Below are 15,931 nucleotides of genomic sequence, written 5' to 3'. Positions count from 1 at the left end.
TTTGGTTGATTTTAAATTTAACGAAAAAATGTTCAATTCCCATTAACTTAAATCGAGGCGAATACGTACCAAGAAAAATAGTAAGTAGTAATTTCCTTTCTGGATATTAGTTGTGACCAGTCGTTTGTAATGTCCTTCGATCCCGGTCCAAAAGGACTCAACTCTGAAAGTTAGAATATTAAAAAAATATATAAAAAAGAAAAGAATCCTTACCCCACAAGACCAGGGACTCGTATCCGCTTAGCTTATCCCAAGCATCACTTAAATATACCAGATGCAAGACTCTTAATATTGACCAAGTTTTTTGAAGTTTGGTATAGCAATCAAAGCTAATTCTTCAACTAATAACAATTTATTTACAATTAATATTTTCAATACTACAACAAATAGCATACTTAATAATTTCAATTGAATATTATATAAGTAGTAGAGAGTCCTTCAATAAAACTACTCTCCCTTTCAATAAACAAACTTTTAAATAAGTCAGGTTATAACACAGAAATCTGCGCGCCCTTAATATCAATTTTTCAATTTAAATAAGGTATTAGTGATTTGACAAATTACTAATTTTAGTCAAACGATGCGGCAACAAATGACCTATCTTATGAAGTACTCAATTACTTAATTCGGTAAACCTTAACTATTCTTTTTTTATTTGTCTTGCAATCTCAGGAAGTTGTAACTTGTATCAATAAGGGGAAATGATTGTCACAAGCATCAATAAGCATCAATCATGATAAGAATAAACTACGACTGATCAACTGAGTTAGAGTCAAAAACTCTACCAAACACAAACGATAAATATCACAAAGACACAGAAAGGATAGATTAATAAATTATTATCAAAGTTTGTTCTTACCTTTACATATCTGCAATACGCTCTCCTTTTTGTCCTCTCGGTCTGTGCCCAACATTTAACGAACCCAATGAAAGAAACAAAAATGGATTTGAAAGTTACAGTGAACAAGCAAAACAAGAAGTATCCTTCAGCAAAAACTCCATTCGGCTCTTAACCTTTAGGCTACAACTCGCAGCAACACTAAACAGAAGCAGCAAAAGGCCACAATTGACTTTTCCTTACCTAACGGAGCACGAGGCAGGGAAGAATCGAGCTGTTGCCATATCGTCTTCACTACAAACTGTTTTTGTTTTTTGTTTTTTAATTCAAACAATCCAATATCATTTTAGTTTATAAACATAAATATTTTAAATATTATTTGCTTCTTCTTTTTGCGTCCATAATTAGTATTTATAGTAAACACTATTTCGATAATTTTATATTTTATTTGATTCGATTCGATAGCCTCGTCCATTGTTTCTGAGGGATGTTTCCTAAGCCGTCGTACCAGTGCAGGGGTGGCTCGCAAGGAACGTCATATCAATTGGCGGTTCCGAAAGAAAGTCACATTCAGAAGCGGCTCCAAACTATGAAGTATTACATGTTACAATATGCAATACATATTTTCAACTAGATTCCTGCAGCCTTTCTCTGGAAGATTTTTTTTTTCAGTTTAACTATGTTAGCAATTATTTGCATAATTGATACATAAGTATTAATCTAACCCTAATAATTGCTTCCTGAGTTGCATTGGTTGGAAGTTGTTACGTGTGATGAGATCACATTATAAAAAAAAAAAAAAAAGTTATGTCAATGATATCCTAGAAGGTTAGGCTTTCAGTACCTACACTTCAGGGTACTAGAGCGCCTCTAGCGGAAATCTCTGAAAACACATACGTTCGAATGAGCTGTAGGTAGATTGAACAGCCATTCGAAACGATATGTAGAACTGGGCATGGTTTATCTCTGCTTAATGTGAATCTTTAACGGTTGCATGGAAGTGGTTTAGTCGAAAATTAACGTGATTTAAATTTCAAGAATTATGTGAAAATTGTTAATAGTTATCAAAATATCAACATATTATTTTTGTGAGTGTTCTATATTCGATACCGAAATATCTATAATTGGTGTGATAATATAATAATCGTGTTAACAGAGTTTATACGAAACAGTCCTCCTGGAGGCATTTGATGGTTGTTCAAAGCATATTTAATTGGGTGAGTGTTATAACTTGATTATTTAATATTTCTCATTATATATTGTTAAGTTTTTACTGCAGTTCAAATATTGAATTCATATTGGAATTATACGGATTACGAGGTATTATATTTATTATAATTATTGGATTCATTATCGAAAGTTGTATTCTTGTTCAAAAGAAAGCATAGTACCAGTCAATTCAGATATATATTTTTTGGATTTTCAATTTTATTTATGAATTGTTGATATTTAATTAGAGATTATTCTGTATTGCATATTTAATTTTTCATGAATTTTGTTATAAAATTTATCAAGCTAAAAAAACAGTTACGTTCACTTATCCAAATTACCTAAGTATTTCACAATTTTTTTTAATTTATGAAGATAGCACTTTTCTGGTAATATTTAAGCTAGCTCAAGTCTGAAATTCACTGTAAATATAGAATAACTCAAGATAATTCTGCATGGGAAATTTTTTTAAATGCTTACTTTCAAAATATAGCCAGTATACATAGAAATTACGAATCCCGCATACTAATAATTGTCCTGGTTATTATAACCAGTGGCCCAGGACGGAGCACATAGAGGCACGTTGCAAACATATCGTTTCGAATGGCTAACTTCAAAAAAACGAAGTAAAATACATGTTAAGATTGCGGGTTTTGTTTGGCAAAATCTGACTAAGGTGGGAAAGTTAAGTAAGCTATTAAATAAATGGACATTTTTCAGGATCAATCTATATATATCTATCTATTTTGAATTATGTTAAGGAGGATATTAAAATTAGTTCAGTTAGGATTGATTAAATGTCAGTATTTTCAGAGTACGTAAAATATATAGCCTATAGCAATAAAACTGTCAATGATTGTTAAAGGGTTGTCGCTTACCGTAAGGTATAGTAATCATTTTCGACATTTAAATTGCATTAGAATAGCTCTTTTTGTTTGCTTGGTAATTAAGATGGAATTTAAGGAAGAAAGAAATCAACCACGTTTATTTTTGAATGGATTTGAAAATGGAAATTCTGGAGTTGTTGTACCGCAGACTGTAGGTCAACGATGGGATTTATCGTATTTAGATTCCGGAAGGGAGTCAAGGTCATTAGATATTTCTGCTGTTGATAAACCCAGCGAAATGGTTGAGTCATTGTCTATAGCAAGCAACACCACTGCGAGTTTAGCAGAAGGTGGAATGTTGCATAACGAGTTCCAACCGCTTATGTCTGTAGATAGTGCTAGTTGTGTCAGTGCAGACACAAACCCGTTTATTGACATGGGGCAAACAGCTGTCATAAAAGAAAAAGAAGAAAATTGTAGTACAAATCCTTTTGTAGATAAAGACACGATAGTGGCAAAAGAAAAGAATGCTGGTAACGAACCTTTGGTTAATAGTTTTATGCCATTCCAAATACGGGCTGATAAATTAAATGGAAGTGTTTCCAGTAATTTGTTTAATGAGAAAATACAGTATATCCCAAGAACAGATGGAACAGACGATATACAGTTATTTCAATTTCTAGTGACAGTTCTTAGAATAATTAAATTAAAAATATTCCCGGTTGAGTCTGTTTTGATAGCAGCTTTGAGTAAAGCTGAAGGTCGTTTAAATCAGGAGCTAGTAGCATTGTATGAAATGACTAATAATTGGTTGCAAATATCAGGATATTTGTTTCGTAGATTAATAACTCCTTTAGGTAGGCGAGAACTCATAAATCGTTATGTGAAGGTGATACAAAGACCTAAAGAAAATTTGCTTGAGTATGTTAATAATATTTGTGATGCTTATGAAATATGTTACGGAGCTATAAATGATAGTAGATCTGGTGAATTGTTGGATATTATTATGGAGGGCATGCAACCTCAAATTAAATTTGAAATTTATAGATATAGCTATCCAATGTCATTAGATGATCTTATGGGTAATATAATGGAATACGAAAAACATCAACGTAATTTAGAAATGTATACCACACTGGTGAGGAAATCGGAAAAAAGTGAAAATCCGAGAAATAAAATTAAGTGTTATTTTTGTGGTGGACAACATTGTATTGCAAATTGTGCTTCTAACAAACAGTACCTATTAAATAAACAGTTAGTTAAATTGAATATGGATGTGAACTCGGAAAGACGCTCTGCAGCTATTAGTGACCGGTTAAGGGCTCCGACTCAGATTATAGGAACCGGAGTTCAAACTAATGGTTTACCTAGTGGTGTGGGTGATAATAACAAACAGTTTAGATATAATAGTGGCAATGATAAAAGACGCTTTGCAGGGAATAGTCGACGGTCACGGTTAAAGACTAAAAGTGAGAGGTCCGAAGTTCCAGAAAGGGAAGAAACTGATTTAGAAAGAACTTTGTTAGGAGGTGGAAACAATAATTGTAGTGCGGGTTACTACACACATACGAAATATAATGATCGGATGAAGACTCCTATGGAGGGGTTCCGGACTCGATCCCGAGGGGAACATAATAGTGAACATTTGGGAGAAAAGAATATGGTGTTCAATGTGAATCCTGTGAATGTGGGGGAATATGAAAAAGGAATGCGTGAGCAATATTACAGAAACTTCACATGCAATGGCGGCTCTAGAGGGAACAGAAGTAAGAATAGCAAACCATTATATAGAGAGGATTTGCATTCTTTTAGTAATTACGAACTAATAGAAGATAATAATAAAAGCGAACATACTATTGATGGGATTAAAATTAGTGCTGATGGAAATAAAAGTGAAAATAGAAAAACTTTCTCATTGGGAACATTGACTGCGGCTTTTGTCGATGCATTTGTCTTAGGTAAAAGTATTAGAGGAGGTTTAGATACTTGTTCTACAGCATCGTTAATTAATAGAAAAAGCTTTATTCAATGGAATCGGCAGTTGAACTACCCAGTGAAGATAATAAATGAGAAATTCATTGGTGTAGGTATTGATAAACAAAAGTTAACACTGGATCAGTGTGTAGTTATACCCATTAAGTTTAAAAATCGTGTTTACAGACTAAAGTTTTTCCTAGTTGAAAATTTAGAACCAGTATTTATACTGGGAATAAATGAACTAAAATTCTTGAAAGCGAACATTGATTTAGTGAATAATAAATTATTTCTCCCTTTGGAAGGAGTGGACATACAGTTACATTATACACTAAATATCCACCCCCCTTGTTTAAATCGAGATACTCGTTCGTGTGATCTATTTTACAGTGAACCTGACCATAAGACTTCTAAATTATTTCTGCGTGACTCAGACTTGGTGGAAAGGTCCACAGTTCGGACTTTTGATACGGATGGAGGTAGACATCCGGGAGATCCAGCACAGGGATTTTGCAGTGTTGCCACATCTATTAGTCCATCTTTGGATAGCAGTCCCAACATCCAGTCGAACCAGATGGATAGTCCGTTGAGGGTGGATCCTGTTGTATTAGAAGCTAATCCTGAATTACAAGGGTACGTTAACGAGATATTTAGTAAATATCCTTCTGTTTTTTCATCACATGTTGGTAAAATTAAAGACTTTGAATATAAAATCCAGTTAAATAACTACACTCCTATTCGTAAGAAGGCTTACCCGTTATCACGGAGTTCTCAAAGAGAGATGGATAAAATTCTCGATGAGATGTTAAAGGCCGATTTAATACAACCAAGTAACAGTGATTATGCTTTCCCTTGTTTTTTAGTAAATAATAATGACGGAACAAAGAGATTAATAGTTAATTATTCTGATTTGAATCGTCATCTTTATTTAAATACTCAGTTCACACCAAGGATAGAAGACATATTGTCTGAATTATCTGATGGTAAAATCTTTAGCCATCTGGATATACGGAAAGCATATTTAACCATACCTTTAACAGAGGAAAGCCGTCATCTAACAGCATTTCTTACGCATAGGGGTTTATATGAATATAAAGTTTTACCTTTTGGTTTGGCAGCAGGGAGTCATGTATTATCTAAAATATTAACTGACTTATTGTATCCTTTGAAAGATGAAGGGGTTCAATGGTATATGGACGACCTAATTTGCAAAAGTTCAGATATAGAAAGCCATAAGCAATTATTGGAAAAAGTTTTAAGGTTATTGGAAGAAAAAGGTTTAACTTTATCAACAAAGAAATGTACCTTTTTTTCAAATAAGATATCGTATTTAGGCTATATTATCGAAAATGGGAAAATGTACATGGACCCTTCAAGGTTAGAAGTAATCAGAAAGTTACCTGCTCCAAAGACAAAAAAAGGATTAATTTCTTTATCATGTTTTTTACAATACTATGCAAAGTTCGTCCCACAGTTCCATGAGGTTATGGAACCCATTGAACGTTTAAGGGCGGCTTCTGCTGAATTTGTTTGGGGACCGGAACAACAAAAAGCATTGGAAGATATTAAGGAATTATTTGCCAATCATGTAATGTTAAAACTACCTGATTTAAATAAGAAGTTTATTGTCAATACAGATAGCAGTCTCAAAAGTTTAGGGGGAGTCCTACAACAATATGATGATAACAATAACTTGGTACCTGTAGCATTCTATAGTAGACGCCTAAAGAAACATGACTTTAATAAGCCGATTTACTTGCTAGAAATGTTAGCAGCTATAGAAACTATGGAACGTTTTAGTACTTACTTGCATAAACCTTTTGAATTAAGAATGGATCATTCTGGACTTGTGTATGCCTTGAGGAATATGAAAAGGGTTAAACGTTATGGATCATTATTATACAGACTATTTGCATTTACGTTTGATGTAAAATCTATATCCTCTAATATGAATATAACAGCAGATTTTATTTCAAGGTTACATGATCATAATAATTTTGAGGAAATGGAAACTGAACTTTCTCACTCTGAACAGGTAAATAATTATTGTCTAATTAACCTTTGGAATATGCCTTTTGCTAATATATCTATTAAAGAACATCAATTAAAGGATCCTGAATTAGGTAATATTATTAAGGAATTAAAAGCAAAAAGGGAAGTAGAAGGATATAAATTAATCCAAGGCATATTATGTAAGAAAACAAGAGCCATAAGAAATCCATACAAAGTATGTTTGCCCAAGGAATTAGTTCCTAGTATAATAGAATTCTTTCATTCAAATATTTTGCCAGGTTCTCATGCTAGTATAAATAAAACTATAGCTAAGATCTGTGCTCGTTTTACATGGAATGGGATATTGAAGGAAATAAAAGATTACGTATCCACTTGTTCAGATTGTCAACTAAATAAGAGCCATAATAGGAAACCTACTGGAAAGCTAGTATCTAAGTATGAGAATGTAGTTAATGGACTCTGGGCAGTAGATTTACTAGGACCACTAATTGAAAGTAAGTCAGGACGTTATTGTTTGATAGTTGTCGATTCATTTTCTAAAAGAGTATTTCTTGAACCAATTAAGGTCTTGTCGTCACAAAGTGTGATTAATAAGTTATATAAATTAATGTGTAGAAATGGATTTATTTTTAGCATATGTCATGATAATCATTCAATATTTACATCGGCTAAATTCAAAGATTTTCTTTATGCAAATGGTATTAAGGATATTAGTATATCCCCTTATCACCCGGCTTCAAATCCTAGTGAAAAATACGTATCCACCATAAAAAATTCATTAAGAATATATTTTGGAAAGAAACAAAGCTCATGGGATAAAGGATTGTGGGAAATTGAATTTTCTGTCAATAATGCCATCCATGAGGATACGAAATGCAGTCCTATGGATTTAGTATACAATTATAATGTTGGTAATCCACTGGATATTAAGTGGAAAATAAGTATGTTGGACTTGAATCCTAGGGATCCCGAGTTATGGAATCGAGCTTTAAATAACATGGAAAGAGCATGGCAACGTAAAAAGAAAATATACAATCAACGCCGGCTAGATAATGATTATAAGGTGGGTGACAAGGTGTTAATTAAATCACAGGTATTATCATCAATGAAAGATAAAAGAACAAAATCTTTGTGTGCGAAATGGTGTGGACCATTCGAAATCGAATGTTTTCTGGGTAGGAATACCATAAGAGTTGTTAATGTAGATAATCCCAGAGATATCCGTAAGAGTCATGTTAGTTTGACAAAAAAGTATAGAGAAAGGAGAGGAGATGCATCATAAATATTAAATGTAATAAGCATATTTCTGTACTTGATTCCCAACTGAAGTAAAAAAAAAAAAAGTAGAAAAAATTAATCTAGTCAGAATTATAAAAAAAAAAATCTTACAAACCATCTAGTCAGATAAACTTTATATAAGTAGAGATAATATATTAAATTGTTTTTATAAAATATTTTAATGTGTTTCTAATATATGTTTTTGTTAGTGTTCCAGATCTGGATGTCTTGTATCTATGTCCCAAAAATGTCTGTAAAAAAATTGTATTAGTCCAAATTCCGGCATGGAAAATTTTATGGAATGTATGTAACGAAGCTCAACCAGATGTAACGAAGCTGAAGATTGATTGGAATCAAGATGGTGCTATGTTTGATGAGTATAATGAATATTGTTATTATTACTGAAATTAATTTCAAAAGGAAGAGTATGATTACCTCCTGAAAATATATATATATATATAAACATATTGAGAATGAATTTCTGTAAAACTTTATGAATAGATAGTGACTATTAGTAATAACTAATACTTATTAACTAACTAGAGTAGTTGGGATTAATAGAATGTTAGGTGGTGTGATTGAATTTATGGGAATTTTTTTTTCTTTAGTTCAGTTATTTTTTCGTTTGGTATGTAGTGAATAGAGTGAGAGTGATGGTTAGTTAGAATCAGTAGTTGATTAATTAGCTGGTAGAAGTTAATAGTAATAGATACCTAGAAAGATTAACAGAATCTATCTATTCATAATTAAATTTAGAATTAGAATACTTTAAAATTATGGTTTAAAATATAAATAAAAAGTTGTGCCAACTTTTTATAGCCGGGAGGGCGATATTTGTTACGTGTGATGAGATCACATTATAAAAAAAAAAAAAAGTTATGTCAATGATATCCTAGAAGGTTAGGCTTTCAGTACCTACACTTCAGGGTACTAGAGCGCCTCTAGCGGAAATCTCTGAAAACACATACGTTCGAATGAGCTGTAGGTAGATTGAACAGCCATTCGAAACGATATGTAGAACTGGGCATGGTTTATCTCTGCTTAATGTGAATCTTTAACGGTTGCATGGAAGTGGTTTAGTCGAAAATTAACGTGATTTAAATTTCAAGAATTATGTGAAAATTGTTAATAGTTATCAAAATATCAACATATTATTTTTGTGAGTGTTCTATATTCGATACCGAAATATCTATAATTGGTGTGATAATATAATAATCGTGTTAACAGAGTTTATACGAAACAGTCCTCCTGGAGGCATTTGATGGTTGTTCAAAGCATATTTAATTGGGTGAGTGTTATAACTTGATTATTTAATATTTCTCATTATATATTGTTAAGTTTTTACTGCAGTTCAAATATTGAATTCATATTGGAATTATACGGATTACGAGGTATTATATTTATTATAATTATTGGATTCATTATCGAAAGTTGTATTCTTGTTCAAAAGAAAGCATAGTACCAGTCAATTCAGATATATATTTTTTGGATTTTCAATTTTATTTATGAATTGTTGATATTTAATTAGAGATTATTCTGTATTGCATATTTAATTTTTCATGAATTTTGTTATAAAATTTATCAAGCTAAAAAAACAGTTACGTTCACTTATCCAAATTACCTAAGTATTTCACAATTTTTTTTAATTTATGAAGATAGCACTTTTCTGGTAATATTTAAGCTAGCTCAAGTCTGAAATTCACTGTAAATATAGAATAACTCAAGATAATTCTGCATGGGAAATTTTTTTAAATGCTTACTTTCAAAATATAGCCAGTATACATAGAAATTACGAATCCCGCATACTAATAATTGTCCTGGTTATTATAACCAGTGGCCCAGGACGGAGCACATAGAGGCACGTTGCAAAGTCCAGATCCATTATATGGTGTCATCAAACAAGGATTAGGTTCGATTCCCAAAAAGATATTGTTAGCTGAAAGACATAAATATTTTAGTAATAATACTTCCTTATAGCAGTCAGGACACAAAATAGGAAGGTTGATGCTACTTCCGTGGTCTTATAGTTGAAATATATCCGTTGTTAATAGTCAGAGTGTGTATATTCTGAGCATAGTGCATGTGAGATGAATTCGAAACAGAAAAATCAGACAGTGTAAAATTTCTGCATGCATATGATCGTAGGCGATTTTCGTATTCGTGTGTGCATAACAGGTGTACTCTTGTAAATTACCATTGAAAGTGATATAAGTTCTGCCAAAATTAGACACAAGCAAAGTAAAAAAATCATCTTTCTGCACTCTCTAATGATAAGTGTGATTGTATACTTTTGTTTTAAATGATATAGCTTTTTAAATCTCTTTAGCATTATAACAACCTTCGTATTTCGAGAATGATTGCCTATTGAAACCGATTAAATTGTAAGAGTTTTATTTTTATTTTTACTTTTGTTATTACTCTTTACGCAACAAACTGAGCCAAATCAACATAGTAAATGCCACAACTTATTATCATTGAAGTTAATTAACAAAAGATGAAAATTTAATATTATAATCACTAAGTGAAGTTTAATTTAATTTCATTAATCGAAATTAAGGAAAATCAGCAAAATGTAATGTTAATTTTTAGACATTTCAAATAATCCAATACAGTTGACAATTGATTGACAGGCAATTGACAGTTGTTTTATATTCTTTTTAATGAAATTACCTTTTAAAAATCATAATTTGATAGCCAATCATTTTACTGAAAATTTATATTCAATAAAATATATATTCTAAAATGCATAGGAGTATATCTCTTCAATTGTGTCATATAGGCCTATTAGTCATATGGTTATTTGCATTGTTAATGTTATTGGGATTGTCTCCAAAACACTTTATTTTAAATTAATATCATTACCACTTAAACATGCGAGTCGCATATCGTATTCCACAAGAAATATGTTTTCTTACTAATATCCGTAAATTCCACATTTATTCAATGGACAGGGGAAAGTTTTATTCTTGTTTTTCGTATGTCACAATTGAATTGACTAACTCAAGAAAATGAAGATAAAATGAAATCCTTCTTGCTGTAAGAAAAAAAAAAACATCTTAAACAGTCTTCAGTAGATCTCTGGTTGTTACTCTCTCTTCTTATGTAAGGACTGTATGCATTCTTATGGGCTAGCATCCACGCACATCCTTGTAACAGTACAGTTTTCGGTATGTTTTCCTGGCAGATAGTGAAGATTAGTTCATAAGTTCACATTCATGCACTGATGTTCAAGTTTCCTTCTCTGGACTTTCTCTATTATACCACAATTCAGCATAAATACTACGATATAAACATATACGAGTCAAAACATTCCACGATTATATAATGTTTATTAGGCTTCCTATATTTAAACATGATTTGCGTATTTTCATGGTTATCCTTTCTTTCTAAAATATTTTCATTCTATGTTATCTTGACCTGGTGTTGCCACGAAAATATGATATTTCGGTGACCTAATTTATTTCAAACTAGCAGCCAATTTCGGGAGTACACTTTTTAATATCTCACTGATCTATGTTCAGCATAACAATTATCTATATTCAGACTCAAATTTTAAGGGGAAGCAACTATGCTAATTTACGATGTATATACTATTCGTAACTGCCTATACTGATTATACATAAGTGAGAATGTGTGTAAACTGGTTATTATCTATGTACTCTGACTAATTTCCTATTTGGCTATTCTTATACTGGCCCAAAGTACTCTATGATTCAATTGATGCGTGCTGTATTCATCATTGAAGTAATAATTGATTATATTCGTATCCCAAATTTACAATTATGGCTATACTACCATGACAATCTAATGAATACTTACCCTATGGCTTATGGCGTACATTTATTATGTATAATGCTGTACACTAAAACAATCAATTTTTCTGAATTAAACGATGATGATTACTTAAAAATTATTTGTAAAGCTTTCCATAGGGCTATTATCCATTATATAATCATATTCGTTCATTACTATTAATTCTAATTCTAACTTTTAATTTAATTTATTTAGAAACTATTCTAAGGTTAATGTTAATGTTAATATACGTTCCGTTACTCCATCCCAAATTTTTGTGCTTTGTGTGTTCTATACATTTCTCCAATAAAATGGGAACAGTGGCGTATAGTAGTTATTTGGGATTGCTAGCTTCGACTTCTTATGTAAGTAGCTATAGTTTATTTTATAGTCACCCCATAAACTTTAATTTATTAGATATTCGAGGAAAGAATTATTTCAGCTAAATTGGTTAATGTTTTGCTTTAAGGGTCTTCACTACTGCGAAATTAAACTACCGCTAAGTTTTGAGTTTTTCTTTAATATCTTGAAAACAATTAAAATATTCGAAAAGCAGAAACATAGTGAACTAGACAATACGATTTTGCATATGATACCTATACCACAATTCATCTATCCGCTTTTGGTATCTCGCTATTTACAGAACCCAACAAAATGCTAAATCTTTCTACAGTTGCAAATCGAAAGCAGATAGATAAGTTGTGATAACACTATCACATGCAAAATCATATTATCTAGTTCACTACGGTTCTGTTTTTTGAGTATTTTTATTTGTTTTGAAGATGTTACAGAAAAACACTAAAATTAGCTGTAGTTTAATTTCGCTGTAGTGAAGACCCTTAAGAAGATAAAGAGAAAAAGGGAAAGGGGACATACTACCACATTCTATATAACTACTCATCTTTGTAATACTATAAAGTGATTCTATCCGTTCCCTATCAACCTACAAATAAAGCAGATTCCTTCCCAGCGTAGTGGAACTGAATCACTACTCGGTCATACACAATAGTGTGTACCACCCTTAACAATCTATAATGAATAATAGATTCTATAATAATAATATACTCTTCCAAAATTCAACGTTTGTGTGACGGGACAATTATAAAACAGTAAAATATTAAACGCTACTTGTTACTGATTAATAGTTGTCGATGATATTTTTCGTAAATTAATGTTAAAAAACTGCTGATGGACATCTGTTAGTGCAGAAGTGTACTTACTAAGGAATATTTTATTGAACACGACTGTACATTCCAATTCTCACACTCGGTTATATAGTTTAGTATTTTAACGAAATATTTTAAAGCAAGAAAAACAAGGAAAAGATTTGGCAGATTGTCTAGCGGATGAGCTACAATATCACCTCATCCGGAGATAGAGACAACCCAAATTCCAGAAGTAAGATTAAAAAATGAAGATTCTTTCAACGTGACGTAATCCTAATCAGAAGACAACGTCATGTAAAGGTTACAAAAACTTCACGATGAGATTTTGCTTTTGTTTCCCATGTATCTATTAATTTTTGGAAAAGAGTTATCATAGCAAGCAATTAAGAGGAGTAAGAGAGTTCATTCAAAAATGTAAGGGTTCTTCTACATTAAGTGGAATAAAAGGTAACACCATATTAAAAGGACTCGAATAAAAAGCAAAACTATCAGTAACATCAAGAATATAAAAATGGGAGCTTTGCAACTAGGAGGGAAGGAGTTCGAATCCCGCTCACTACATACGTTTGTACTTTCCTTTAGAAAACTAATGCCTACTGATGGCATGGCAATATATGACTAATACTGATGGCAACTATTCAGGCTAACGTTAAACAATATAGACAAAAGTAGTAATAGAGATAAGAAACTTCTCGAAATGGATGCAATGTATTCTAGAGATTCCCCTTCATCCTTCTGCCTTTATCTCCGATTTCCTGTTTCAAAACTCATCACAATAAATAAAAGGAATAGTAAATTGGGGGAAGCGGCTGTCTGAAACGAACTAATTGTCACTACGATAGGTACAGTTTTCGTTCTTATGTTTACAGAATAAATGTAAATTGTAGTAATTTGTGTCACATCCGAATACACTTTTCTTTATGTTATAACAAAAACTGTCACAACTACTGAGTTGTGTTATTTCACATGGGTTCAGTGTTTGAAGTAAAAGTGACACTTCTCCAACGTATCCCTGTATTAAAACTGGAACTGCAATATCTACATCTGACAATAGAAATATTAAATCCCTATAGCTTATAAATTTCACTTACTTTCATAATATACAACCCAACTTAGTGCTTCATTTGAAGAATTGCCTACCACGTTTTTCAACATGCTTTATTCTTTTTTTTTAAATTTGAACATGAACTAAGTACGTATTACATCACTGTAGTGTTTGACTAATATAAATATAGTTTCGAATTAGAAGGACAGAAAATCTTGTAAAGAACAATATGTTATCTGATTTTGCTATTCACAGTTTGCATTATACTCTCTATGTCATCGATCAGAAAATCTTTTTGGATATGTTAGGGTTTCAATGCATCTTAATATCGCACTTTATCATTCCAATACTCAGTTTATTATTATAAAGTGATTTTTCAGCAAATATAATTATAGTGACTTCTGTTATTCTTTACGATACTATTAAGAAAACAAATACTTGGGGCTATAATAATACTGCAATTTGAATACAGAAGTAACAAGTATAAGATATTCGTTGCTTTCTGATAACATAACATTATTCATTGTAAAATAATGTCTCTATGCGAATTTATTTCAGTTGATGCTTCTTCACATGGTTTATTCGGTCCTCGAGGGGTTGTGAAAAGTAAGTATTTGAATTTGACAATCAATTAGTTGTGTTAACTAAGTATGTGGTGTTATCCTAGTTTGCTTAATTTATCAAGTTTTTTTTCTTATCATACCTCTTTTGGTACCTCAATACTCGGAAATGAAGCCGAATTTAATTTCTGATAACTATTGATAGATTTTTAAAATGAATCTACAACTCTATACACAAATATCTATATCTCTCTTAATACATACAAGAAAATGATTTGATGAATGTTTTGTATTGAAGCAATTATATGTGCCTAGAGAGTTAATACTTAGTAATATATGGAAATGCCTAATGAGTTAGTGAAATCTTACAGTAGCTGTAACTGGCTGAGAAGAGGTTGCATTAGTAGGTGGCCGACTAATCATTTTACACTCATATTAGCCACAGCCCGGATCAAGTAGACAAGTGATATTGTTTTCTGGTGACATACAGGACAACACAAGTTCATGTGAAAACGTTGCTTGCCAAATCTAGGGATTAAAACCATACTTTAAAGATCAATTTATAGTTTGCATACTTTAAAGTTCACTCCTTTGCCGTTTTGAAGTCATTTTAAAATAACCCTTATACTAGTTTTTCTACATATAGAAATCTTAAAGTAAAATTTGTTTTTGATTTAAAGAAGACTATGTTAAATGGTCTTCTAATTAGTTTCTTTGTACTGGCGATACTTAGTAACTTAACGAACATTAAGCTGGAGCTTGGTGTCGAGAAGTTAGGCTTGGAAGGTGGTCGAAATAGCTATTCAGTTGATAACACAAAGGAAATAATTAATGAATTACTAAAGAAAATGGTGATGTTAGAAGGTATACAAAGATTTTCGACAGGTATCTTTCATGTTATAGTGGTGTATATAGCCTATACATGGAAGAGTTATTTTCTCAAGTCTACCTTCTTGTTTTTAACCGGGAATAAATTGAGGCTTTCTATACCGACAATACTTAAGCCTAACCATCTTGAAGTTGTTATTTAAGAAAGATTATTTCAGAAATTGAAGATAATGATTTCTGTACAGACATTAGGTTTCTTGTAAGTTACGTAAGTTAAGTAGCATCAGAAGAAATGTATAAGTCTAGTGTGTATATTAATCACGAGAAATATTTACACGTAAATGAAAACAAGTATTAAAAGACGTACTCGCAATTGTTATTCGTTTGTAGTGCTTCGGCTC

At 31.6% G+C, this 15,931-nt stretch overlaps 1 protein-coding gene across 2 annotated transcripts in view; it reads left to right on the top strand.

Moving 5' to 3' along the window:
* Nucleotides 1-15,931, top strand: part of LOC145683467 (uncharacterized) — a 50,978-nt gene that overhangs the window by 17,613 nt on the left and 17,434 nt on the right. For both annotated transcript variants that reach the window (XM_081754799.1, XM_081754800.1), the window contains exon 4: nt 14,701-14,748. In XM_081754799.1, the coding sequence (XP_081610925.1) occupies nt 14,701-14,748 (48 nt within the window). The remainder of the gene's footprint in view (nt 1-14,700; nt 14,749-15,931) is intronic.

The sequence above is a fragment of the Thermobia domestica genome, chromosome 4, assembly GCF_964235325.1.
Source record: "Thermobia domestica chromosome 4, izTheDome1.hap1.1, whole genome shotgun sequence".
NCBI classification, from domain to species: Eukaryota; Metazoa; Arthropoda; class Insecta; order Zygentoma; family Lepismatidae; genus Thermobia; species Thermobia domestica.
The sequence above is the reverse complement of the archived record's forward strand: the minus strand, read 5'-3'. Positions and strand labels throughout refer to the sequence as shown.